The sequence below is a fragment of the Leopardus geoffroyi genome, chromosome D2, assembly GCF_018350155.1.
Source record: "Leopardus geoffroyi isolate Oge1 chromosome D2, O.geoffroyi_Oge1_pat1.0, whole genome shotgun sequence".
NCBI lineage: Eukaryota > Metazoa > Chordata > Mammalia > Carnivora > Felidae > Leopardus > Leopardus geoffroyi.
In genome coordinates, this window is record NC_059334.1 from 31,005,907 (window position 1) to 31,033,264 (window position 27,358).

Sequence of the window (27,358 nt, forward strand, 5' to 3'; positions counted from 1 at the left end):
CTCTGCCAGGGGTGTGTCGGCCAGCTCTGACCGTCGGGTGAAGCATGATGTTTTTATTGGAACCAGCCTTCAACTGGCTTGGGGATTTCATTTCTCCCCGGGTGGGGCGGGATGGGGGTGACTCATGCTCGGTGCCAGGCCCCATGCTGAGTGCTTCGTGTATGGCCTGGCTCTGTCACCCTCAGCTCAGCTGTGCAAAGCTGGCATTGCTCTTCCTGCTTTGCGGATGAGGATCCGAGGCCCAGAGAGGCTGGTCAGCTTGCCCAAAGTCACACAGCTAGGAGGGGTAGCCTGAGGATTTGAACTCTGGTCTCTTGGACTGCAAAGCAAATGCCATTTAACTGCACCCTGGGGAGGCACTTCCAGGTCCTAAAAACTGCCGGAAAGGCTCTGTGGGGGGCTGCGGAAGGGTGTCTGCTTTGTGTCTCTCTGGCATCATCACTCCCCTAGTCAACCCTGCAGCGACTCCCCATCACTCAGAATATGATCTCAGCTCCCTACTCATTCTGGCTCAGTAGGCTCTGCGTGGTGCGGCCCAGGCCGGCCTCTCCCCTTCATCCCTCCCCTCTCACTCCCCCTGCTCCTGACAAGCCTCTGTGCCCGCTGCCCACATACCACTGGCTCATTCTGTGGGGCCTATGCACTGGTGACTGGCTCTTCCCTGCTGTTCGTGTTTCAGATTAAATGTCATGTCTTCAGAGGGGCCTCCCTGACCTCCCAAAGTACGGCCGCTCCTCCCCCGCTCCCCCTCCTCCACTCACTCCTCCTCCTCCTCCTCCAGGGAGCCACTGCCTCCTCGGATCTGCGCCAGTGCAGGGGCTGGTGCCCGAAGAAGCTAAGCCAGGGGGAAAGGAGGCCCGCCCTGTCCCCACCCTCTGTCCCGAGCCCACATGGCAGGCCGTGTGTGTGTCCCTTTGCTGAGGAACACCCCCAGGCCGAGCTGGGGTGGCTGTGGCATGAGGCCACTGGGCTGTGGGGGCGTCCATGGAGCCCTAGTCTCTGGGACCTTCAGGGTTGAGCTGCTGCACTGGGGACGTGAAGACGGGGGTCGAAGAGAACTTTCCCTCCAGTGTTTGGTACCCTCCCCATACCCACCCTGGGAGGCTGCCCAGCCTTGGCCTGCGTGCCCCTCCGGCGATGGGGTGCTCACTGCCTCCCGGGAGAGCACAAGACAACCTGCCGACCGCGGCCCCGGGTGCTCCCCTTACCAGGAGACCCATCATAAGCCGCAGGGTCTCCCGGCAGGGCCCCTTCCTGGTCCGTGCCTGGGGCCTCGGCGGTGACACGGCACCCCTCTGCTCGCCTCTCTCTTTCAGTTTAAGTGCTGCGGCGGGGAAGACTACCGGGACTGGAGCAAGAACCAGTACCACGCCTGCGACGCCCCCGGACCCCTGGCCTGCGGGGTGCCTTACACCTGCTGCGTCAGAAACACGGTACCCGCTGCTCCTGGCCTCCCGGGCTGGCCAGGCGCCTCTCGTCTTTCAGGAAGGGGGTGGGGGTGGGGCAGGAGGTGGTGGTCGTTGCCACGGCTTCCCGAGTCCCCAGGGCCACGGACAGGGGTGCATCTGGGGGTGGGGGCGTGGAAGGCTGGTCTTTAAGAGCAGTGGTCGTGAACAGCTAGTGAACACTTCTCACGTGCAGGCCCGTCCTAGGCTCTCTTGGATTATTCAGCCCTTTCCACAACACCTTGGGGTGGGTCCTGTTTTACCCACCGTACAGATGAAGAAATTGACGCACCCAAACATCAGGGGCCTGCCTTCGTGGGAGGCTGTCCTGTGTAGTCGCCGCTTATAAACGAAGGGCCTCTTCAATCCTGTGTTTGACTAACGTGTCCCCCAACTGCTCGGTTTCTGGATTGGAATGAGGTGGAGAGCTTTCCAATTACTCATGCCTGAACAGTCATGGAAAATGTCTTTTCGAACATCTCTACCATTCTGTGCCTACTGCTGGATTCTGTAAACCAAGCAGCTGCCGGTGGGCGTGGGGGGGTGGGTGGGGGGGGGCCTCACCCTCGAGTCAGGGAGTCAGTGCCAAGTGCATCGGCCCTAAAAAGAGCCTGGACCAGGAGAGAAGGCTTGTTTGGAAATTTTAGCTGCCGTTTTAGGGTAGCTTTCTGGGAAAGTGGGGGGTGGGTGGGGGGGGGCAGTGATCCTGGACTTTGTCACATAGGACAGTGGCACCTAAATGTCCATGTCAAACTCTGGAAGCTCTACATGTGTTCATTCATTCAGCATATATTTGTTGAGGACCCGCTACGTGCCACATGTGATTCGAGGTCCTGGGGGTCTGTAGACACATGGAGAACGCTGCCTGCACGGTACTGACGTTCTAGACCAACAAAGTATGGGCCAGATTGTACCCTCAAAGGTGGCAAACGCTAAGGAGAAAAATAAAGCAGGGGCGTGAAAGATTGTGATTTTAGATATTGAGAAGGTAGTTCTCATAACACCCTGAAGGAAGTGAAGGAGTAAGCCATGCATATCTGGAGGATGCACTTCCTGGCAGAGAAGTGCACATGCAAAGGCCCTGGGGTGGGAATTGCCCCGGTGCATTTGAGAAACAGCACAGAAACCACTGTGGCTGGAGCAGAGTGAGCGTGGGGGAGAACAGTAGCAGATCAAGTTGGGGAGGTCATGGGTGCCCTGAAGACCATGGTCAGGACTTTGGTTTTCCCTGGAGGGACAAGGAGTCAAATGGAGGGCTTGAGTGGCTAAGTGGCAGATCTGACTTCAGGTTTACTAGGATCACGCTGACTGCTGGGAGGGCAGAGGTGAACATGGGGAGTCTGATGAGGGGCGGCCCGTGTGTCACAGGTCAGGCTGTCCGGGAAGCAGGCTCTGAGATGCTGATTAGTGAGAGCAAGGTCTGCAGGACGAGTCAGCAAGCTGAGTATCCAGGAGAGCCAATGGTTTAGCTCCAGTCTGAGTCCAACAGCCTGAGAAGCAGGAGAGCTGACGGGGTAGTTCCTGTCCGAGGGCTGGAGGCTCAAGAGCCAGGAAGAGCCAGTGTCTCAGTTCAGGTGGGCAGTTCGTCGGGCAGGAAGAATTCTCGGTTACTTGGGGGAGGGCAGCCTTTTTGTTCTGTGCAGGCCTTCCACTGATCGGATGAGGCCCACCCACATTAGGGAGAGCAATCTGCCTTACTCCATGTACTGATTTAAATATTAATCTCCCTGAAAAACACCCTCAGAGAAACACCCAGAATAATGTTTGACTAAATATCTGGGCACCCCACCCCGGGCCCGGTCAAGTTGACACATAAAATTAACGACACGTAACAATCGTCACAAGGGCTGACAGCTAAGGCTCCTGCCGATTGTGCTCGCGGTGTTTCAGGGGTTCCGGGAAGCACCCACCCCACCAGGTGGGAGAAGACAGAGGCTCAGAGTCAGGCGATGATAGCGGAGGTGATAAAACCTGGTCAGCTTCTGGCTTTGCTTTGCACGTAATTGCACAAGATATGCCGACAGTTCAGATATGGGAAGTGGGGGAAAGGGAGAAATAAAGAGGACTCCCAGGTTTTGGTTTGAGCCACATGAAAGACGGGGCTACTGTTGCCTGAGAGGGGAGGACAGCAGTGAGGCAGGTTTGGGGGATCAGGGGTTCAGTGTGACAGGCGGAGCTTGGGAGCTGGGTGACATTCCAGCAGGGATGTCCAAGAGGCAGGTGGATATAGGTGTCTGGAGTGTGGGGAAAAGTCCAGGCTGGGCATATCAACACGGACCCTGCAGAGAAGCGAAGTGTCAAGTCCGCATCTGGACGGGAACAGTGAGGTGGGGAGGTGACACTCACCCAGCTGGGCTATCTCTGGTCCTGTATTACAGAACCACTGGTGGGCTCACCTTGTGTCTCCCACATGATTTTCCTCTCTCGATAGAAGAGAGGGTGTTTCCTTCCTTCCTAGAATCTGCGTGTGAACTCGTGTATGGATCTTTTTATTTTACCCTATTTCATTTAGCCACGGGTCTGAATGGACACACAGGAAATACATAGAAAAAAACTCAAATTGAAAATAATCAGAAGCCAGAGCCTTATGCTTGGTGGTTGAGAGCTTCCTGGCAGCCAAAGGAAAAAGGGAGACATGAACATAATATACATTGTTATGTTCAACGGAGGAAAGCAAGCTGCTTCTTCAGGGAAAGTCACTTTCTCCCCCTAGCTCTCAGCATTAAAAGAAATGTCTTATACAAGGCTTCCTACAGGAGACTGGAAACAGCAACAGGGATCACTCAGGTAAAATTTGGTTATGCTGTGATGTCCCCAAGGCCTGGGTTGGCGTAGAGGGCACTCTCCGTTAAATGGCCTCAGACTGACGTGCCTGTTGAGCTCTTGGGCCCATGTTTATAGATATCCACCCTCTCAGTTTTGGCTACCCTTAGGGGGCCTGTCCCCCAAGGCCTCTCTCCCCCTTCCCCCTGGCCTCTCAGACCCCAGGTACCCCAGCTCATCAGCCCTGTGCCAGAGTGAGAGGCGGCACTTGGGAAGAACCCTTGTGAACTTTGCTGCGTTCATTTTCGGGCTGCTCAGAAGCCCCCTTCGTGACCTCCTGTCTGTGGCCCTGTGCCAGATGGAAAAGGCCACCAAGTACTGGTCTCAGGGCCTGCGAACCTTCAGCAGAGGCTCTGGAGAATACTCGTTCTGTGCTCAAACCTAGACAGGCTTTACCTTTGGAAAGAGCCATGGAAGCCTCTTACCCCCCACCCCTCGGGGGAGGGGGCTCTCCTGGCAGGGGAGGCGTGTCCAGAGGAGGGGTCGGGGCTGTGGGTGCAAAGGAGGCCTTGCCAGGTGCATGTCTGCTCCCTGAGGCCAGGGGCGATGCCTCCAGGGCTGGGAGCACCGTGCAAAGTGGTTAATCTTGTTGCCTTCCATATACCATGCAGATGACCTACTTATTATGTTCATTGTGGGTCCCCCTTTCTAGAATATAAGTTGCATGAAGGCAAGGACTTTCCTTTGTTTTTCTACATTCCCAACACCTAGACCATTGATTGGTACATAATAGGTGCTCAGTTAATATTTGTTCAGTGAATGAATGAACAAGTAAGGTGTTTTCTACCATTTTCTATCATTCCCGTCATTCTATCATGCACCTGCTTCCCAGGCCTGACCCTCTCCATGGGGGTCATGTTCACCCCCTGGAGGAGCCACAAATGCTGACCTGTGTTAAGTGGATGCTGGCCAGTTTGGGATCAGAGGGCGCCTGGGGTACAGTCTAGACGGAGGGAGGTTATTTTGCCCACAAACCAGGTCCTGACATCTGAGATGAGGCCTGCGGTCCAACCTGCTCTTTTGGAAGGGGAGTTGACAGCCTTCCTTGCCTTCCAGGGGCTGGGATCATGTCCAAAGTCACTCCAGCCAGCATCCTTTTGTTCTTCCACGTGGCTGGCCTTGAGATAAGCCGTTGACGGGTGTACCTCACTTTATGGTCAAAACAGCCCCATGAGGTGGGTTTACTGATCACCATTGCTTCATCAAAGACACCAAGGAATCTCATTCATTCATTCATTCATTCAACAAATACTGATTGAGCGCCATCTAAGATGGGTCACAGAGCTCATAAGTAGCAGAGCAAGACCCGGACCAGGTAGCATGATGCCAGAGGCTGCCCAGGCCACTCTCCTGCTCTCCCTGCTGCCACCTGCAGTGCCCTGAGTGACAGCAGCTCTCAGTTGGATGTCACAGCGTGGGGCCGGGGCATCTAGCTTTCTGTCACTTTGTAGAATGAGAAGGAGGCCGCACCGGGCATAGACAGTGCTGGAATGTGCCCCTGCCAGTCCTGATGCTGAGAAGGGGCTTTAGGGGGTCCAGGGCCGACCCCAGCTTTCCCTGTCCTGAGAGCAACTCTCTTCCCGGAAGAACACCCGGGTGGTGCCTTGGCTGGTGGGTTGGCAGTCTGCAGGGGCAGGGAAGTGTGGTCAGCGGCCTCAGCCTTGTCCTCAGGTAAACCACAGCTGGCCAGGGTCCTGGCTGCCATCTGAGGTTTTGCCTCGTAAGAGCCCAGCCCTCATCTCTGAGACCGAGTATGGCCATGTCGCAAAGCCGTGGCCCTGGGGCGGCAAGGGAGCCTGGGACGGCACGCTTTTCTCCGGGTTCCTGGGCTGCCCCTGGTGGAGGAGTCGTCCTCTTCCCCAAATGCCGCAGAACCTACCTTCCTGTCCCTCCTCCTGGGCATCTCTTGGCGGGCGCGGGGGGGTGGGGAGGCTAGGATGCAGACTCTAGCCAGATGGCCTGGGAGGGAATCTCAGCTCCATTCATATGGACTCTGTGCCTCCGTCCTTTCATCAGTAAAAGGGGAGAATGATAGCGTCTTGTACAGTAACCATTATGTGTCAGCTAATACACATTTCTGTTTCAGACAGAAGTTGTCAACACCATGTGCGGCTACAGAACTATTGACAAGGAGGTAATGTCTTTGGGATCTCTTTCCTTGAGAAAGGTTGCTCTTCCTGTCCCCTCCGCGGGGTGACTGGAAGGGTTCCTGGGGGTGGGGCTCCTGGCTGTGAATAGGAGTCAGGTGCTGCCAGGATTTTCCACCTGTGCCCAGATACAGAAGAACTCAGGGAGCCAAGAACCCCCCAGGCTGGGAGGGGCTGCCTGCCTGTGTTTACTGAGCACGTACTGTGGGTTTTTGGTGTGAGGTCAGCATGCATTTGCCAGTGCCCCCCGCACGCCCGTGTGCCCAGCCGTGCTCAGCACCGGTCTGCCTTGCAACTCCGGGGACTAAGAGAGACACTGGGGTGGTGTTGGGAGGGAGCTAAAAATCGTGATGGCTTGAGGTGCCTGTGAGGAGTGAGTTCCCTGGGCCAGCAGTGACAGCAGCCTTGGGAACTTGCCAGAAACACACATTCCTGGGGCAGAGCCCAGCAGGTGCTTGACACACATTTCAGCTGGAGAGTCATAGACTAGCAGAGGTTCTCAAGCCATCAGACCCGATGCCCAGGTATTATAAAATCATGTGGGAATGCCCTTGTTATTATCTCGAAATGAAATCCACAGATAATATAATCTACCGACACACCCAATTTCAGAACGAGGGATGGATCCGAGATAAAAGGAGAAATAGAACAACTTACAATCCTATAGCATACTTCACATGGAAATGCTCAGGCATTAGATACAACAGAAGAGGCAAAAAAAGCAGTCACGGGTTTGTACCACGGGGGCAGCTGACACCCCCGGCAGGGCGAGTGGGAACGTGTATACCACAGGCATTATTTTTCCAATATGGCGAACAATTCTTGATAAAATTCCAGACAAAATACCGTATAATCATTCTGTAATTTACATAGTAGTATTTATGCAAAGTTATATATAGCATACGTGTGTGGTGTGTGTGTGTGTGTGTATACTATGTATTTGTGCACAGTAAAACCACACAGAAAACAGTGTGGTTTTTATAAGTACCTGAAGTTGGGCTTTTGGCTCAGATAATTATGGATGGGTTTCCAGCCGTCCAGATGCCCCTGGGGGACTTCTGAGAGGCAGGTAGACAGGGCCGTTGTTTGTGGGATAGGATCGCCCTTAGCTCCGTAGTCCCTCAGCCCCCAACCCCAGCTGCTGTGACACCCAGAAGTGCCACCAGAATGTCCTTGGTGCTCTCTAAGGAACACTGCTGCCCACTGAGACCCGCCGGTTAGAGCCACCTGCTCGTAGTGCATGTGAGAAACTGAGGCTTACCGAGGTGGAGGGACTTGCCTGGACGTCGAGTGAGCAGCAGAGTGGGGGCTGGGGCTCTGCCGGGTCAGGTGTCAGCCAGGCTCCTCCCTGTGCAGCGCCTCAGCGTGCAGAACGTCATCTACGTGCGAGGCTGCACCAACGCCGTGATCATCTGGTTCATGGACAACTACACCATCATGGCGGGCCTCCTGCTGGGCATCCTGCTCCCCCAGGTGGGCTGGTCCCCCCTCCACCCAGGGAGGGGAGCTGGAAGTAGGGTGGCGGGCAAGGTGTCGGTTCGGAGAAAGCATGGCTTGGTGGTGACAGAGAGCAGAAAAGGTACAACGGGGTGGGGTGAAGAACGCTCTTGTACCATCAGTCTGGGCTCACCTGGAGGGCGGAAAGGGCTGGAAGGGAGGGGGAATGGCAGTAGTCTGCTTATAAAGCTCTTCCAAGTGCTTCGCCGACACTGCCTTCTGCAATTCTGTGAGGTAGATGCTGTTATCATGCCCACTTTATAGAGGAGGAAACTGAGGCTTGGCAAGGTTGAGTGACTTGCCCGAGGTCCCCTGGATAGTGAGTGGCATGGCCGGGGTGGAGACAGGGGTCCCAGAGCGGAGGGGCCTCTGCCGATGGGGCGCACGGAGGGTCTCTGGGATTTCCTGGGAGGCGGAGAGGAGGGTCCGGGTTGGGGGCTGCCAGAGAGGGCCATACAGATCCCCCGCATGCTCTCGCCCACCCTTCCCTTTCTCTTCAGTTCCTGGGGGTGCTGCTGACAGTCCTGTACATCACCCGGGTAGAGGACATCATCATGGAGCACTCTGTCACCGACGGGCTCTTGGGACCTGGTGCCAAGGCCAGCGTGGAGGCGGCAGGCACAGGATGCTGCATGTGCTACCCCAACTAGCACCCCAGCCTGGGGGAGCAGCTCCCGCAGGACCGTGCCGCGACAGCACCACTCAGGCCACACCGCAGTGGCCGGACAGGACCGTGGGTCCTCTCCGCAGACTTGGCACTGTCCAAAGCCAAGCCAAAGCCACTGTGTTTTGCTCTGGCGGCCTGCTCGGACCTCCCACGGCCGCTGCCTCTCTGGGGAGCGGAGCCCCTCCCCAGCCCTGGGGTCCCGTGCCTGCCCGCACTCCTAGGCACGGACAACAAGAGTGTCCCTTCTCCAGGCCTGGGCCACCGGGCAAGGGGGTGCCCAGCGCCCAGCTCAGGGCCCGTGGCATTTCTGGCAGTGCCTTGGCCTGTGGTGTTTATGCCCATTTGAAGGCCATTTCGTAGCAATTTGTACGCGAGGAGGGAGGAGAGCATGGGTGCCTGGTGGTGGAGGGGGCGTGTGGCCCCCAGGCGTCCCCAGTCCCACGGCCACACCCCGGAGGCCAGGCTGGGCCCATTTCCCAGCCTCCCAGGAACCTTGAGCCCTCCCTAAGGCTGCTGCTTTGCTGACCCTCTTTTTTACATGATTTTTGTAACATTTTGTACACGGTTAACAGGAGTTTCTGACTAATCAAAGCTGGGTGTGTCCCCACACACCCCACTTTTGCCCCTCCAATCCAGTTTATTAATCAAACAATAAAATTTGATTTTTTTTTTTTTTTTTTTTTTTGGTGTTTCATTTGTGCTGTTTGGATCAGGAGGGGGTGGGGAAGTCCTCAACTCGGGCTTAGAAGCCCCTCCTTGGTGCAAGGATTGACGCGGGGGAGGGGGGTAGGGGTGGGACGCGCGGGGAAGGGCAGGGCACTATGGGGCCAAGATCTGGGACAGTTGGGGACACTGCAGCTGGTGCATCAGCAGCTGGCTGGAGGCCGCCTGCTCCGGGTTTGGGACAGCCTCTCCCATTCTCTGGTGTTGCTTCTTAGGGAAATGGCTTTTCCCAGCTGTGTTTGTGGGCTGGCCCCAGAGCCTCCCGGACCTGCCCTTCCTGCTAGCGATTCATTCACCAGCGGGAAACCTCGGAGGAGGCAGAGATGACAACCCCTGTTTTACACACTGGGAAACTGAGGCAAAGCCACCTATGGCAAGAGGCTCCTCCTCCGGAAAGCGGGGACAGGTGGGGACTAGGAAAGCCAGGGGTCTGGGGAGGTGCTGTGCCCTCAAATCCACCCGCAGCTTTCGAACCTGAGCCGCTCTCCCTCCAACAGAAAGCAGCGAGCGGTTCCCGGTCCCCCCCCCCCCCCCCCCCCCCCCCCCCCCCCCCCCCCGTCGGGAGGAACAACGCTCGATGCCCAGCAAAGCTTGGTGCCGATCGCCCCCTGCTGGAGATGGCAGGACCTGCACGGATCAGCCCGCCCAGGCCTCCCTGCCCCAAGACGTGGGTTCCGGGTTTCCTGTGCCGTTCTTAGTAGCTAGAGCTGTAGATATAAACAGCAAGAGCCCCAGACCTGAAGAACTCGGTCTGTGTTAGGGAACTGCCCGCCACACCCAGAAGTGAAGCGGTCGGATGTTTGGTCGGCCACGTACACGGGCCTGAGTTCCGATGGGTGTAGAAAAGGGCAGGAGAGGGGTGTGTAAAAGGATAGAATACCGCAACAATAGCAAACGCGTCAGCAAGCATGCCCTGTGTCGGGAGCCCGTCTAGACCTTGGGCAGCTACTAGCTCCTTTAAGTCTTGCAACTGTGTTGTCTCCATTTTATTGATGGAGAGACTGGGGCATGTCAAGTAACTTGCCCAAAGTACAGGGCTGGTAAGTGACCAAGCCGTGATGTGAGGCCAGGTACAATCTCCCCCGCGGTGTGGACGCATGCATGGTCCTGGGTGTGCAAAGCACGGATGGCCGATACTGCAGCTGTCCCCAAGGGGTAGTCACAGCAGCTGTTGCTGGAACCTCCACCCGGTCCCCATCTTGACCTACGCGTGCAAGGCCAGGTCACCCCCTGCATCTGGCTGGTGGCCTCCTGGCTCTGGCTATTCTCTGAGGATTCTCTCTGTGCTGAGTGGGAGGCAGCTGTCTTTGGGGCAGCAAGATGGCAGAGGCACTGAGCGAGTTTGGGGCTCCCCCTGAGTGTGTCTATCCAAAGTCATAGTACCCTGTAACCTGAAAACCTCTGGTCACCTTGTCTTCCTTCTCTCTGCCACCACGCGCAGGCGCAAAGACGCCCCTCTACGTGACACTGCCGCTTACGGGGACCAGGGGGCGGGGTGGGTGGCCACAGAGGACTGAGCTCCAGCTGACACTTCCAAACCGCAGCCACTCACCTCTCTAGAAAGCAAAACGGGACACAAGGAGGGGACTTTTTCAGTCCTGAGGTTGGGGTGATCTGCTCTTGCCTTCTTTTGGTGCTCAAAGCGACAACATCCTCTCGACCCCTCATCTCACAAGAATGGAAGCATGACCTTCAAGACTAATCCTGTTGCCTCACCGTGGCACATACAGAAAATGACCTTGTTACTGCAGCCCGCAATAGCTGCGGAACGGGGAGAGGTGTGTAGGCTTTAATGTTGGGCTTTTTTGTTGTTGTTCTATAATTCCAAGAGAAACAAAACAATCACGTGTCCTAGAAGACTGACTTGGAATACAAATTCCAAATACTATATTCGCCAAACTTATTTTTTAACAGTTTATTGAGGTGTACTTGAGGTGCTGAGTGGGAGGCAGCACCTGCGTTAATAAACCACGTTATTAACGTAAATCCCACGTTAATAAACCACGTGTTTTTTAAGTTTGTTTATTTTGAGAGGGAGAGGAAGGGGCAGAGAGGGGGGCGGGGAGAGAGAGTCCCAAGCAGGCTCCATGCTGTCAGGGCAGAGCCCGACATGGGGCTCAGTTTTCATGAGCTGTGAGGTCAGGACCTGGGTGGAAATCAAGAGTCAGACGCTTAACAGACTGAGCCACCCAGGGTGGGGGTGGGGGGCTCACACCTAGTTAAAGTGACAAACATCACTAAGGAAACCATCACCACAATCAGGATAATGAACATTTCCATCATGCTAAGAAAAAATTTCCTCTTGCCCCTTGGGAATCCCTCCTTAATGTTTTTTTAAAATGTATTTTTGAGAGAGAGACAGAGACAGAGAGTGTGAACAGGGGAGGGGCAGAGAGAGAGACAGAGACACAGCATCTGAAGCAGACTCCAGGCTCTGAGCCGTCAGCACAGAGCCCAACATGGGGCTCAGACCCGTGAACCGTGAGATCATGACCTGAGCTGAAGTCAGCCGCTTAACCCACTGAGCCACCCAGGCGCCCTGCCTTGGGAATCCCTTCTTTACCGGCCTCCCCGCTACACCCCTGCTCCATCTCCAGGCAACCGTGAATCTGCTGTCCATTTCTATACATGACTTTGTATTTTCTAACATTTTATATCCGTGGGTTTATACAGCATGTACTCTTCTTTTTGTTGGGCTGCTTTCATTCAACATGATTAATTTGAGGTTTGCTCATTTTGTAGCATGTATCAGTAGCATGTTCCTTTTTACTGCTCAGCGATATTCCTCTGAATGGATATACCATAGCTTACTTATCCATTCACCTACTGATGGGCGCTCGTCTTACTTCCAGGTTTCTGTTGTTGTTATTACAAACAAAGCCGCTATGAACATTCATGTGCATGCCTTCATATGGACACACACTTGCATTTCTCCTGGGCAAATACTCGGGGGTGGAAAGCTGTATGTTCAGCTTTATAAGAAACTGCCAGCATATTTTCCCAAGTGGTTGCATGATTCTACACCTCCACCAGCCATGTAGGGTCCCCCACGTTCTTCCATGTCCTTGCCAGGATTTGGTGTGGGTGTGTGGTGATACCTCATCGTGGTTTTACTTTGCACTTCCTCAATAATTAACCATGTTGGATACCTTTTCATGGCTGTGTCCACCACGCACTAATTTCTGTGAAGTATCTGTTCAAATCTTTCTCAAAAAATTGTCTTGCTCATTTTCTGAGGCTTGAGAATTCTTCCCATAGTCTAGATATAAGTCCTTTATCACATATCGGATTTCCAAGTCTTTTCTCCCCATCTATGGCTTGTCTTTCCATTCTCTCACCAGTGTTTTTCACAAAGCAGAAGATTTTAACTCGAAATCCGGTTTATCACTTTTTTTCTTTTGTGCATTGTGTTTTTGGTATCCCATTTAAGAAACCCTTGGGCTGCAAGGTTTTCTCTTTTATTTTCTTTTCGAAGCTTTATAATGATGTAAGGCTTTTCCATTTAGGGCAATGGCCCATTTTGAGTTAATTTTTTCTGTATGGTGTGAGGTAGGGATCGAAATTCGGTTATTTTGTAAATGAATATCCAGTTGCACTTGCATCATTTGTTGAGAGACAGCTCTTTCTCCGCCAACTTGCCTTTGCGCCTTTGCTGAAAATCAGTTGTTCACATACGTGTGAGTTTATTCTGGATTTTCTATTCTGTTTCATTCAATGTTGAACAGAAAGTGTGAGAATAGATGCCTTTGGCTTACTTTTTTTTTAAAAAAAATTTTAACGTTTATTTATTATTGAGAGAAAGAGAGAGACAGAGCATGAGCAGGGGAGGGGCAGACAGAGAGAGGGAGACACAGATTCCAAAGTAGGCTCCAGACTCTGGGCTGTCAGCACAGAGCCTGATGTGGGGCTCGAACTCACAAACCGCAAGATCATGACCTGAGCTGAAGTTGGATGCCTAACTGACTGAGCCACCCAGGCACCTTGTCCTTAGCTTACTTCTGATCTCATGTGGAAAGCATTCAGTCTTTCATCCTTAAATATAATGTTAGATGTGCGTTTTTCATTGATGTCCTTCATCAGTTTGAGGAAGTTCTGTTGTGTTTCTACTTAACTGAGAATTTTTATCAAGAATGGATGTTGGGTTTTGTTAAATGCTTTCTCTACATCTTTTAAAATTTCTTTTTTTTTTCAACGTTTATTTATTTTTTGGGGGGACAGAGAGAGACAGAGCATGAACGGGGGAGGGGCAGAGAGAGAGGGAGACACAGAATCGGAAACAGGCTCCAGGCTCTGAGCCATCAGCCCAGAGCCCGACGCGGGGATCGAACTCACGGACTGCGAGATCGTGACCTGGCTGAAGTCGGACGCTTAACCGACTGCGCCACCCAGGCGCCCCTTTTAAAATTTCTAAACATGGCTAATTACATTGATTGATTTTCAAGTGTTAAGTCAACCTCATGTTCCTCAAATAAGCTCCACTCATTTTGTTTTTATTTTTGAGAGAGAGAGAGCATGCGTGTAGCAGGGGAGAGGGGCAGAGGGACGGGGTGGGGGGGGGAGAGAGAGGGAGAATCTCAAGCCTGACATGGTGCCTGACATGGGGCTCCACCTCACAGCCCTGGGACCATGACCTGAGCTGAAATCAAGAGTCGGACACTCAACTGACAGAGCCGTCCAGGTGCCCCTCACTTTTTTTTTTTTTTTTTAACAATAATTTGTTGGGTTTATTTGCTAGAAGTTTGTTTAGAATTTTTGCACTAATGTTCAGGAGGGATTTGGGGCTGTAGTTTCTTGTAATGTCTTGGCTTCATAGAATTCATTGGGAAGTATTCCTTCCTTTTCAATTTTCTGGGAGAGTTTGTGTGGAGTTGTAATTTCTTCCCTAAAAGTTTGATAGGATTCACCAGTGGAGCTACTTGGACTTGGAGGTTTCTTTGTAGGAAGATTTTGCACAATAATTCCAATTTCTTTACTGAATATTAGGCTAATCAGGCTCTTTCTTCTTGAGAGCTTAGCAGCTTAATCCTTCAAGGCATTTGCCCATTTCATGTAAGATGTCAAATTTATGGGCACAAAATTGCTCAGAACTTTCTCTTATAATCCTTTTAATATCTGCAGAATGTGTACTGATCACATTTTTCTTATTCCTGATATTGATAATTTGACTTTTCTCTATTTTTGCTACTGAGTCTGGCCAGGGGGTTAGCAATTGTATTGATCCCTTCAAAGAACCAGCTGGGTCATTCTCATGAGGATACAAACAAGCTTTGCTATTCCTATCTGGAAACAAACAAGTGCTCCTCTCTTGATCCTACTTTCTCCATAGCCTCCTGCCCCCCACCCGATATCTTGCCTTCCTTCCACTGCAACCATTTTGAAAGAGTGTCCATACTCTGTCTCTGATTCCTCTCCTCTGATTCACTCTTTCTTTTCAGATTCACTTAATTATTTTTTCATTCTATTAATAACTTCACTTCCCAACTTTACTGACAAAATTATGTGTTTGAAGTGTACAATGTGACGATACACACTGTGAAAGGATCCCCACCGTGGAGTTCATTAACACGTCCATCACCACTTATGTATCTTTTTCGAAAATGAGGTATAATTGGCACATGACATTTATTCCATGTATACAAATAGCAATACACAACATTGTTTTCAGAGGTACAAGATGATTCGCTATTTGTACATATCGCAAAATGATCACCTCAGTAAGTCCAGTTAACATCCATCACAACACGTAGTTACATTTTTCTTCTTGTAATGAGAACTTTTAAGATCTACTCTTTTAGCAACGTTCAAATATGCAATACAGTACCATTAACTGTCTTCACTGTGCTCTACAGGACGTCCCCAGGACTTATTCGTTTTAACTGGAGTTTATACCTTTTGATCCTCTGCACTCATTTTGCCCACTCCCACCTTCCCCTTGGTCAACCACCAATCCGTTCTCCGTGTCTTTCTAAAAAATGTTTATCTATTTATTGAGAGACATTATTATGAGCGGGGGAGGAGGAGAGAGAAGGAAGGAGAGAGAGAATCTCAAGCAGGCTCCACACTCGGCGAGAAGCCCAACGTGGGGCTCAATCCCACATTGAGATCCCAACCATGAGATCCTGACCTGAACCAAAATCAAAAGTTGAACGCTTAACCGACTGAGCCACCCAGATGCATGCCCCCCTTTTCTAAAGTTTTTGTTTTTTTTTTAATAAAAAACCCCACCCAATGTGGGGCTCAAACTCACAACTCTAAATCAAGAGTTGCAACGCTCTACTGAATGAGCCAGACAGGTGCCCCCCCACCACCGCTTTTTATGGCTGTTTCAAAAACAGGCATTTCAGACCCTCGGCCTCAGAGGAGCCCAGGGTAGGCTGGAGGTAAGGCAGTCCTGGACAGAATGCAGCATAGAGGTGTCTGGTCCCCTCTGTGTTCCCAGCACCCAGCCCAGTGCCTGACACACAGGAGCAGCTCAGACTGGTTGAATGAAGGGCAAGAAAGGATGAGCTGGGGAGATACTCTGTGGGGAAATCAGCCCCAAGCAGCCCCTGCTCCCACACATTGTGCCAGCCTGGCCCTGGAAGGCCTATCGACGGCTCCAACCTCACCCCTGGACCCTGGCTCAGTCAGCAGGTCCCTGGACTTACCCAGTTCATTCCTAGCTCACACGGTACTACCCATCATCTCATGAGAAAGATGTAGCCAACTCTTCCACGTTTCCCTTTCCCATCTCCTCCTGGCCTCGCTTCCATTCTGGGTGTGGAGGGACGTATTTTACTATCACGCATTTTGCAGAGGAAGGAAACCAAGACCAGACTAGTCGGTAAGTTGTATGCCAAGAAGCCCTGCCAGCAACCCCAGAGCCTGGCTCCTTCCAAGCCCCTGCTCTGCCTGCCACCCTCCTGGAGCCTGGGAAGCGCCCAGAAATATTATGGGGTCGCTGGCTCTGGCACCGAGTCCTGGCTCCCCACAGTCTGTGAGCCCTTGAAGGGAGCCTGATTGTCGTCTTTGAGAGCCCAGAAAGACAGAAGGCACAAGTCTTCTGGCATGGCTGCCTGTCGCCACTAGGTGGCGCTGTGGACCGCTGATTGGAGTCCAGCACGCCACCTCCAACCTCTCCTCCCCTCCGAGGCTGCACCCCCCACCCCCACCCCGCGTCTGGGGTGCTGGGGCTGCAGCTGCAGTGAGCCTCCCACCCCCTACCCCCTAGCTAGGAGTGAGACACAGGGTGAGGGAGCCCAAAACACCATAAATGCCTGCATATGTAGGCGCTCAATAAATGGTCGTTAAACCAGGGACCATTCTATGAAGCTGGCGTAGACGAGACTTTCCGACCCGACTTTATAACTAGGAAGCTGAGGCCAGATGCCAACACTATTGCTATCCACCGTGCTTAGTGTATTTTCTTCTCCATCCTGTTTAGCTGTCACTTGAGCAATGAGGCAGGTGCTCCATTATGCGCGTTTTGCAGGTGAGGACGCGGGGGCTTGGAGAGGCCAGTTAGAGGAATGAAGGGAAGAACCGGGGCTTGGAGCGGCCTGCATCTGAACAGGGTCGCCAGTTAGTTCCGGTGCCTCCCCTCCCCCACCCCAAAACAGGACCCCGGGTGAAGAGCCCCTCCCCCGCTCGGGCGGCGCGGCCTTAGCACCCACGGCATCCAGCAACTGCAAAGCCTCCACCTTTACACGGCCACGGAGGGGCCTGGAATGAGCCAGGGGAGGGTGGCGGGGACTTACCTGTCAGAATGAGACTGTGCGGGCACCTGGGCTCTGGAGGGCAGTTTCTTGGTCTGAAAAAAGGACAAGCACCCTCAGCTGGCCAGGTCACTGGGTGGGGGGGGGTGGTGACTGAGACCACTGTGTAGAACCATGGTCCTGTGAGGGCTCAACACCCCACCCCACCCCACCCCACCCCACCCCCTGCCCCTTGCACCTAGCAGGCCATGCTAACAAGCAACGTTCGGGACATAGCGGTCACTGAGCGTATTGCCTCTTTTACGCATCTGAGTGTTTTCAGTCTCCTCGTCTGACTTGGCTTCATGCGCTTCTGTGGCCCCCAGTGCTAAGCTAATGATGCCTGGTCCTGGTGGGTGCTCCTTAGGAGGTGCTGACTGAGGGGATGGAAATGGCCAGGAGCTCCCCTGGGACTCAGTGGGCGCATGGCATTCCACCCGCGAGCCCCAAAGGGCCAAGGGCTGTCAGCCTGGTCAAAGCCATGTCCCCCTTAGGGCTTCTCTCTCCTCTCCAGAGGGAACATCCTAAGGGTTTCCACATGTGGTGGCTCGGGGAGCAGCCGTGCCAGATGGAAGCACGCTCTTTAACACGGTCACCCTGCCAATGGCCGCGCTGTCCCCGGACACTCCCTGCTCCTGTATCCCTTCCTCTGTCTCTAAAGTAAACGTGTCACGGCTGCCTCTCCCCTTCCCAATATCTCATGAAAAACCTGGGTTTGCCGCAAATAAGAACAGTATCTGTATCGGCTTCAGAGACCAAGCCTGTGTCGGGGCAGATCTTGCGGCAGCTTCTAGCAAGGGCCCAGACTAAGATGCTGTTGGTGAGGGGTGGGTGGGGGCTGGGCGTCCTGGATGGGGTTCTATGACTGGCTTGGCTGTCCTCCTGATGCTGACCTGGGTGATGCCCGGGGGGGGGGCTCCGGAGCAAGGCAAGAGAGGTCCCTTCAGGCCCATGTGCAAAAAGCAGCAAACGTGGGTTTCAGAACTCCAACAAGGAGAGCTGCCCAGTCAGAGAGGGGGGCGGTAGGAGCAGGAGACAGATCCCACCCAACAGCCCATGGTCCCCGTTGCCTGGAGGATTAGCACAGGGTCTCACACCCGGAAGGGGAGCCAGCATGTGAAGAATACTGGCCAGGGCCTGGCCGAGTACCACATACCCCAACGTCTCCCACCTTAGATCCATGAGGAAGATTCCATCAGAGCTGAGGGTTCTATGCGGACGCTGTGGCAATCCGTGCATCCGACAAAGGGCCAGAGAAGGAACTCTTCATGAGAGGAGGGGTCCTCGGGAGAAAAGTATGGGCCAGTGGGGAACAGTGCAGCAAAGGGGGAGGGAGGACACGAGGGCGAGGGCCGCATCTCATGATCACCGTCGCTGTAGCACCTCACAAACACATAGTAGGTTTCTACTACACATTGCTTCTATGAAAGAAGGGCAATTCATGGTAAGAGACAGCGATGAACAAAAAATACAGTGGCTGATGTACCTTCCCCTCAGAGGCAATAGAGAGTTGAACGGAAAGTGTAAATTTCCCCTGAAAGATACAAATGGAGAAACATTTCCAGGATGCAAAAGATACAAATGGAGAAACATTTCCAGGATGCAAAGGAAAAGCGTAAGGGCAGCAGCTTCACTGAGAACAGACAAGCTGAGGGCCACAGAAGGCTCACCCGTGCGACAGGCATTCCCTGCCTTCCACCAGATGCACACACGCACACGTACACGTAACACATGCATGCGTGCACATATAGTTGGGAAAAGGAGATAGGCAGTAAAGTTATGAAAGAAGTAAACTCTTGATTGAAAAAAGAAAAAATCCAATAGAGTTAAAAATGTGTAAGCCTTGGGGCACCTGGGTGGCTCAGTAAGTTAAGCGCCGGACTTCAGCTCAGGTCACCATCTCACGGTTTGTGAGCTTGCGCCCCTCATCGGGCTCCATGCTGACAGTGCGGAGCCTGCTTGGGATTCTCTGTCCCCCTCTCCTCCCGTCTCTCTGCCCTTCTCCCACTGGTGCTCTCTCTCTCTCTCTCTCTCTTGAAAATAAATAGTTAAAACAAATGTGTAAGCCTTATGACAATTCTTCCCAATTCTCTTCAGTGTTTCTTCTTCAATATTAATAGAGAGCAATAATATTTATGAGTCTCCTGAGTAAAGAGTAAGGACACCCAGGTGCTGGGCTTCAGGCACCAGAATCTCAAAGGCCAGTGGTCTGCTCACAACACGTGGGCGAGCCCTGGAGACACTCACATAGGTGCTCTGGGAGTGGTTACAAGGATATTCCTTGCAGCACGGTTTGTAATAGTGAAAATGGGAAAACTCCTAGTTGTCCACCACGAGACAGCGAGAGGACACCTGATGATGTCTTCCTGCTGTGGGATATATACCACAGGGCACTCAACAGGAAGGAACCAAAGCTCATGTATCAGGGTTCAAGATGGCTTCACTTGATGGTCCGGTGTTAGGAGATTCCGTTCCCACGTGTCAGCAGATCAAATTCAACCCGCACTTCTAAAAGAGAAATTCCTTTCTCATGAAGAACGTAAAACAGTTGGAAACCTTTATGTGCTGAACCACAAAGCAGTTAAATAAGCACAGCAAAAACTTCTAGAGACACAAACAGAACTGAAAAATAAGGAACTGACAAGGCCCCACAGCCACGCTGGTGATCCAAATACAAAGGTTTGGAATTGGACAATTCAGTAGACACAACTAGGCAAGGAAGTAGAGGGTCTGAATAATTAAAACACCAAGATCATATGTAAATGCACCTTATATGTACATATATATGCATCTCGCATTATTGTGTCTCGTGTAAAACTATACGAAACACTAACAAAAATGTATTCCTTACTTGGTCACAAAGATACACAATAAATTTCCAAAAGTAGAGATTTTATAGGCCAAATTCACGTGATCTAAATTCGTTTGGATGATAATTAAATGATGAAAAGATTATTTTATTAAAAAATGTTTTTAAGAATTTTTAAGAAGTAATTTTCACATCCAATGTGGGACTTGAACTCGCAACCCTGAGATCAAGAGTCATATGCTCCACTGAGTCAGCCAGGTGTCTCAAAAACGGAAAGATTATTGTAATTTTTTTTAATGTTTATTCATTTTTGAGAGAGCATGAGCGGGTAGAGGGGGTAGAGAGAGGGGCACAGAGGATCCGAAGCGGGCTGTGCCTGACAGCAACGAGCCCCATCCGGGGCTCAAACTCACCAACTGTGAGATCATGACCTGAGCTGAAGTCAGACGCTCAGCTGAACCACCCAGGCGCCCCCAGAGAGAAGGCGAGGAAGAAAGAAAGGGAGGGAGGGAGACAGAGAGAGAGAGAGAATCTTAAACAGGCTTTATGCTCAGCACAGACCCTGACGTGGGGCTCAGTCTCACTACCCTGGGATCATGACCTGAGCTGAAATCAGGAGTCAGAGGCTCAACTGACCAAGCCACCTAGATGCTCCCAATCACTTTAAAAATAAACACTGTGTCAAAGACGAAATCAAAACTCAAAATTTAAATTATTAACAAATTATATAAAACTTACCAGACACATTCAAGACTCTTCACAAGAGAAAATGCATAGACTTAACATTTTTGTTTTTCAGAATAAAAGACTTAAAACAAGATAAATAACCATAAAAGAAATAAAATAGAAAGACAGTGTTGGGGATATCTACAAAGTCAAGAGGGAATAAATAAGTAAGAAGAAAAACAGTAAACAATTAAACAAAACTTTAGCTTTTAACAAAGATAAAAAAGCTAACCTCTAACAAGCCTGACTCAGATTGGGGGAGAAGCTCAAACGCATATTAGGAGCAAGAAAGGTGATAGAGCCACACACATGAAAGAGACAAAAAGAATTACAAGTGAATATGATCCACAACTGTATGGCAATAAATTTAAAGAACTAGAGAAACACATAGCTTTTTAGAAAATAAATCACCCAACTCATCCCCTCCCCCAAATTAAATAGACCCATAACAATATGCAAGATTAAAAGGTAATGAAGATTTATGACTTAGCACAACTCAATAATAAAAAGATAAATCATCTAATTTGAAAATGGCCAAGGGACACCTGGGTGGCTCAGTGTTGGCGAGGATATGGAGAAACTGGAACGTGTACGCACTCCTGGTGGGGGTGTAAAATGCTTCAGCCACTTTGGAAAATAGTGTGGCAGTTCCCCTCGCATGATTAAACACAGAGTTACCATATGACCCAGCAATGCTACTCCGCGCATGAACCCAAGAGAAATGAAAACATATGTCTACGCAAAAACTTGTACACGAATATTTATGGCAGCGCTATTCCTAATGGCCAACAGGTGGAAACACCCCAAATGCCCATCAGTGGATGAATGGATGAATAAAATGCGTTACAGCCATGCGATAGAATGTTATTTGGCCATAAAACATAATGAAATTCTGGCGCAGGCTACAGTATGGATAAACCTTTAAAGCATCACATTAAATGAAAGAAGCCAGGGGCACCTGAGTGGCTCCGTCGGTTGAGCATCGGACTCCTGATTTCGGCTCAGGTCACGATCTCCCGATTGGTGAGTTTAAGCCTTGCGTCGGGCTCTGCGCTGACAGCACGAAGCCTGCTTGGGATTCTCTCTCCCTCGCTCTCTGCCCCTCCTCCTCCTCAAAAATAAATAAGTAAACATTAAAAATAAATAAATAAATGAAAGAAGCTGGTCCCAGAAGACCACATAATTATGTGATTTGATTAATATGGAATGTCCAGAATAGGAAAATCTATACAGACAGAAAGTAGATTAATCGTTGCTGAGAATTAGGGGTGAGGGCAGAGGAATTAGGGGGGTGATAGCTAAGGGGTAGGAGGTTTCTTTGTGAGGTGACAAACATGTTCTAAATTGACTGTGATAATGGTTGCCCCTGTGACTATACAGAAAACAACTGAACCGTGCACTTTAAATGAGTGATTTGTATAGTGTGTGAATTACATCTCAATAAAGCTATTAGGGGCACCTGCCTGGCTCAGTCGGAGGAGCATGAAACTCTTGATTTCGGAGTTGTGAGTTCGAGCCCCACATTGGGTGTAGAGATTGCTTAAAAATAAAAACTTTAAAAAAAGCTGTTAAAAGATGTATGATTAGAAATGCATCAGATCAAGATAATTTTGCTGTTGGGGCTCATGGGTGGCTCAGTCGATTAAGTGTCCAACTCTTGATTTTGGCTCAGGTCATGATCTCACAGTCCGTGACTTCGGGCACCACATGGGGCTCCACACTGTCAGCCTGCTTGGGATTCTCTCTCTCCCCTTCTCTCTGCCCCTCCCTCGCTTGTGCCCTCTCGCTCTAAAAATAAATTTAAAAAGGTAAAACTTAAAAAAGGATAATTTGACTGTTAATTACAAGATTAAAAGCAATACTACCTGTTGTAACCTCCCTCCTTAAATCCCAGGGGCTGAACGCAATAGGAGTCTATGTTTTACTCACATGGAGACCCCAACAGATGCCCCTCATTGGTGGGTGGCTGCCTCCCACTGGAACTTGAAGTTGCATGTCCCTTCCATCCTGTGTCTCCACCGTCCACCACAGATTATGGGGCAGGAGGAGAAATATGAGCGCGTATGCAGAGATATTTTAAACCACTTTCAATAATCATATGGGTGGGGCGCCTGGGTGGCGCAGTCAGTTAAGCGTCCGACTTCAGCCAGGTCACGATCTCGTGGTCCGTGCATGGTGTAGATGACAGCCATGAGGATTCTAGGATAAGTGGCAATGAATCAACACGTTCAGTGCTTACTGTGGGCCAGATGCCGTTCTCAGCACACTACTTGCTTAACTCTGCTTTGGTTCTTTTCAGCTGTGTGACAAACCATCTGAGAATTTAGTGGCTTAATGATCCTTCACAGTTCCATGGGATGAGCGGGCTCAGCTGGACAGTTCTCCTTCTGGTCTTCCTTGGAGTGTCTCATGCAGGTGCTATCAAGTGACAGTTGGACCTGAGGTCGTTTGGAGTGCAGCTCTTGAATGTTGGCATGGCTGGTCCTCACTCCTTCTCCATGAAGTCTTAGGACTTCTTCTCAATGACCTGGTCAGGTGGCCTCTGCTCCATCAGGACATCTAGACCTCTTCCAAGGCAGCTCACAGCCACGCCTTGCAAGAAGGAGAAAGCAGGGGCTGCTAGTTACCTTGAAGACTAGGCTCAGAACCGGCACAGAAACACTCCTTCCATGTTCTGTTAGTCCCAGGCCAGCCCAGGTTCAATGTTGGGGGAGACTGCCTAGAACATGGATCATCGGCAGCTATCTTGGGAGACCAGCTACCATCAACTCATTGGATCCTCCAACAATCCCTTTGAGGTAACAGCTATTGTTAGCCCCACTTTACAGATGAGGAGACTGAGACATAGACAAAGGGAAAATAAACTGCCCGAGCCACAGTTAGCAAGTGTCAGAGCTGCAGATAACTTCCAAGGTCACTGCTCAGACAGAGAAGGGAGTCTGGGAGAGTTTCACTAGACGACTGAGCAGGCATCTTTCAGGATAACGAGTGGGCTGGGCACAGAAGGAACACTCCAGCACAGCAGACAGTGAGAAATACCAGGACAGGGGAGTCTGGGTGGCTCAGTCGGTTGAGCATCCGACTTCAGCTCAGGTCATGATCTCATGGTTTGTGGGTTCAAGCCCCGCGTCAGGCTCTGTGCTGACAGCTCAGAGCCTGGAGCCTGCTTCGGATTCTGTGTGTCTCTGTCTCTCTGCCCCTCCCCCATTTTCACACTCTTTCTCTCTCTCAAAAATAAACATTAAAAAAAATTAAAAAAAAAGAAATACTAGAACATATTCAGAGTTTGCGGGTGGTTGAGGCATAGGATGGAAGGAAGGGGCGACAGTGGACAGGCTGGAGCAGGACGCAGGGCTAGGTCACGCCTCGGAATTTGCACTGGAGGGTGATGGGAACCACTGATGGCTTTTGAAGCAGGAGGGTGACCAGTCAGGTCTCTATTGTTGCCACCCCCCCCCCCCCCAACAATAGTCCTAGCCTGACCTGATGAAAGGGGCAGTGTGGCTCCTGGGATGGGGAAGGGAAGGTCAATGCCATCCAAAATTGGGCTTGCTTTTTAAACAGTAGGCTTAAAAATGGGACAGATGCAGGTTTGAACCCCTCTCTGCCATTTGTCGTCTGTGCCCTTTTGAGCACGTTACTCAGGCAGTATGGACCTCGGTTTCCACACTGAACAGTGACGGTGAGGGTGGGGGGTTTATCTCTCTTCCTTTGGGGGAACAGGTTACAGATTCATATGACTGCCTTTGCATCTCATTTCCGTCTGGTTTTTCACTTTGTCCGCAAGCTCTGGGGGAAGGACTGGCAGGTGCCTGGATGGGGTGTGAGCCATTTCCCCTGCTTATGTTTCCCACTAGGAGCCCTGAGGGCGAGGAGTGAGCGCTGTGTCCGGAGGAACTTCCAGTTGAGGCCAGGTAGCTCCACGGTGGCCTTTGGATTGGTCGGCTCTGGCCTGGTCTGTCGAACTTCTGGAATTTTCCCCCTAGCCCCTTCCCTCTCTCTTGCCCCCTCCCAAGTGCCCACACTTAAGGGTGGGGAATACTCTTAAAATCAAATTCCTCCAGCGCCTACTTGCTGGAAGTGGGTGGTGGTGACCTAGGAACCTCAGACTGTAGCGTCCCAAGCCCTGGCCCTGTCAAGGCCACTCCCTGGTGGGCTGGGTACACTGGTAGGGGTGGAGGGGAAGGGGGGCATTGTCAGGGAAGCAGCCAGCTGCCCGACTGGGAGGCAGGGAGTTCCTGAATAGCTTCACAGCTCAGCCAGGCTAGCTGAATGGTGGCTTGGCTCCTCCTCGGCGGCGGTGGCCTGGAATAGATGACATTTTCATTGCAAACTAACAAGGGGAGAAATCCAATTACCTTACAAAGGGGCTCCCGGAGGGGCCTCACAGCCTAGGGAGAGAAGGGGAGGGGAAGATGGGGAGAGGGTGTGTGTGTGTGTGTGTGTGTGTGTGTGTGTGTAGGGAGGCTCCCATCCAAGCCTGGAAGAAACAAAGCCCTCAGCCCTAGGAGGCATGGGGTATAGGGGCAAGCAGGCAGGAAAGTGGAACAGGGGGCTTTTAATTGATTCTGATTCGCCAGGGGATCTGCCTCAGGTCCCTGGAGTCACTGCCCAGCTAGGCATCCGTTTTGTAGCTGCGTGGGTGGTGCAACCCCCCCCCCCCCACACACACACCCAGCTCCTTCCGGGGAAGCCCCAGCCTCTCTGAACCCCATTCTCCGCCCCTCACTCCGGGGGCTCCCCAAATGGAGTTATCACGGGCCCACTGCACACTTTTTGCCTTCACCACGTCCACCTAAACTTTTAATCCTTTCTCTTTAATGTTACTTAAAGCACATAAAAGGAAAAGTTTATATCCTAACTGCAAATAGAGAAAGTAGAAGTTAATTCTAAGAAGAAACGGCATTCAAATATCCCGATGTTGTTAGCACCTCAGCTAGGGCAGCCCAGGGCTTTGGAGCTAGAAACCCCCAGGATCTCTTGGGGCGGGTGTGAGCGAGTGTTTGCAACAATCCCAGACTTTTCCTGGGCCTAATCCAGGAGGGTCAAAAGGATTGAAAAAGAACACCTCTCTCCCCGGTGGCTAGGCTGTGGTGGCTTCAGCCTGGCTGCCCTGAACCTTCCTTTGCCCAACTGCTGAGCTGGAAATAGGGGCAAAGCGGGGCTACTACATACGAGATAGAACTGCTTTCGGTGCTCACTGGGGTCTCAGAGGGTGTGAGGAGCCTGGGGTTGTGGAGGATGATGTTGGTCCCAGGGCAGCGAGAAAGTCCTCCCGGAGAAAATCCTCCCCGTCTCCCTCCCCTTTGGACTAGGGAGAAAGGAAAGCAGAACCTCTTCTGGAAGACATTAGCATTTGGTTCCTCTAGCCCAGCCAGAGGAAATCAGCTTGCAGACGCCAGCCAACCTCCAGTCCACACAGTTCGCCCCTTTGTGGCTCTCCCCCTGTCCACTTTCCCCCCATTCCTGGCTAATTGAACTCTTTTGCCCAGGACACGTGGATGGGAGTCTCCTGAGGCACTGGGACTCGGAAGCGTGCAGGATTCAGGATTTTAGACGTGTCCTTGCCAATGCCCGCTCCAAACAGGAAACACTGCTTGCTTCTCCTAATCCATGGGGACATTTTGAAAAGTTTTGGCCCCAGAAGAGCTCAGAACCCAAGGACCCTGGGAAAAATCCGGCAAACTGGGAAGGCTGGGGGAGGGGCAGCTCATGTTAAGGGCGTGGCTTAGACAACGCCCTGCCCACTGGCCACTGACCAATCAGGGAGCACTCTGGGCTTTGGCGCCTTCCTGTTCCCATCTGCTCCTCTAGGCCACCTCTACCTTCAGAATGATAGGCAGAGTGGAGACTGGGGAGATAAGGTCTGAATGAGAGACCCAGGGGCACCCCCCAAGTCTTCAAGGAGCTCTCCAGTCACGTGGGATGCTTGGAGAGGGAGGCAGGGAGGGAGGTCCAAGATGGAGGTGGTTTGCACAGGCTGAAGCAGTCAAGGAAACTTAGGGAAGGTGAAAAGAGAACAACCATAACCAATAAGGCAGGCACGGGCATTTCCTCAGCACGTACCAGGCATTTCCGAGGGCTCAGCTCATTTACCTGCTCTAGGAGGTAGTTGAGGCCAGGGGGCTGGCTCCAGAATACCAGCTAGTCAGGGCAGAGCTTGCCCTGTATTTCTTTTCCATCTACCCATTTCTAGTCTCTATTCATCATCTTTCTGTGGCATTTGATCCCGTGGAAAGCCCTGCCTTTTTATACTGTCTTCTTGGTTTCCAGGAAATCGCTGTCTCCCTGGCCTCTTCCTACTTCTCTGAGCATGCCATGTGCATCTTCCTATGGACCTTGCCCAGGCCTCTGCTGTCAAGGTGTGTGTGTGTGTGTGTGTGTGTGTGTGTGTGTGTGTGTAATATATAGAGTCTCAAGACTATACCTTCTGGAGTGAGGTAATTTTGCAGTATTGGTCCCATGCGTTGAATGTGCCTTGGGTTCTTTCCTTAGGCTTCTCATTGTTTTAATATTATCTCTTCCCTGACAACCCCCAAATTTATTTCCATCCCCCACAAATCCCATGGCCTCTAGGACACATCCACGTGGATGTCCCAGCTCAAAACCACAAGACACTGTCAACCAAACTCATGTTCCTTCTAACCTGTCTTCTCACTGTGAAACTTGCTGTCTCAGGCTCCAGGTTCCAAAGTGGAACCTCCTGGGTCTTCATTGATCCACCTCTGTCCTGACACCTCTGACCCCCCTGTCTGACCCACACCTACCCCAGCCCATTGTCGTACAGC

General features: G+C 51.6%; 1 protein-coding gene and 1 long non-coding RNA gene across 2 annotated transcripts in view; both read left to right on the top strand.

Annotated features, from left to right (window-relative positions):
• TSPAN15 (tetraspanin 15) overlaps positions 1-9,253 on the top strand; it is a 50,263-nt gene extending 41,010 nt beyond the window's left edge. The window contains exons 5-8 of the mRNA XM_045437649.1: positions 1,317-1,433; positions 6,355-6,402; positions 7,772-7,888; positions 8,413-9,253. Of these exons, the coding sequence (XP_045293605.1) occupies positions 1,317-1,433; positions 6,355-6,402; positions 7,772-7,888; positions 8,413-8,562 (432 nt within the window). The 3' untranslated portion in view covers positions 8,563-9,253. The remainder of the gene's footprint in view (positions 1-1,316; positions 1,434-6,354; positions 6,403-7,771; positions 7,889-8,412) is intronic.
• Positions 9,254-10,225: 972 nt separating this feature from the next.
• Positions 10,226-11,188, top strand: LOC123576616. Its single transcript, XR_006701504.1, has 2 exons — positions 10,226-10,342; positions 10,847-11,188. It is a non-coding gene; the product is annotated as an uncharacterized LOC123576616 (long non-coding RNA).
• The last annotated feature ends 16,170 nt before the right edge of the window (positions 11,189-27,358 follow it).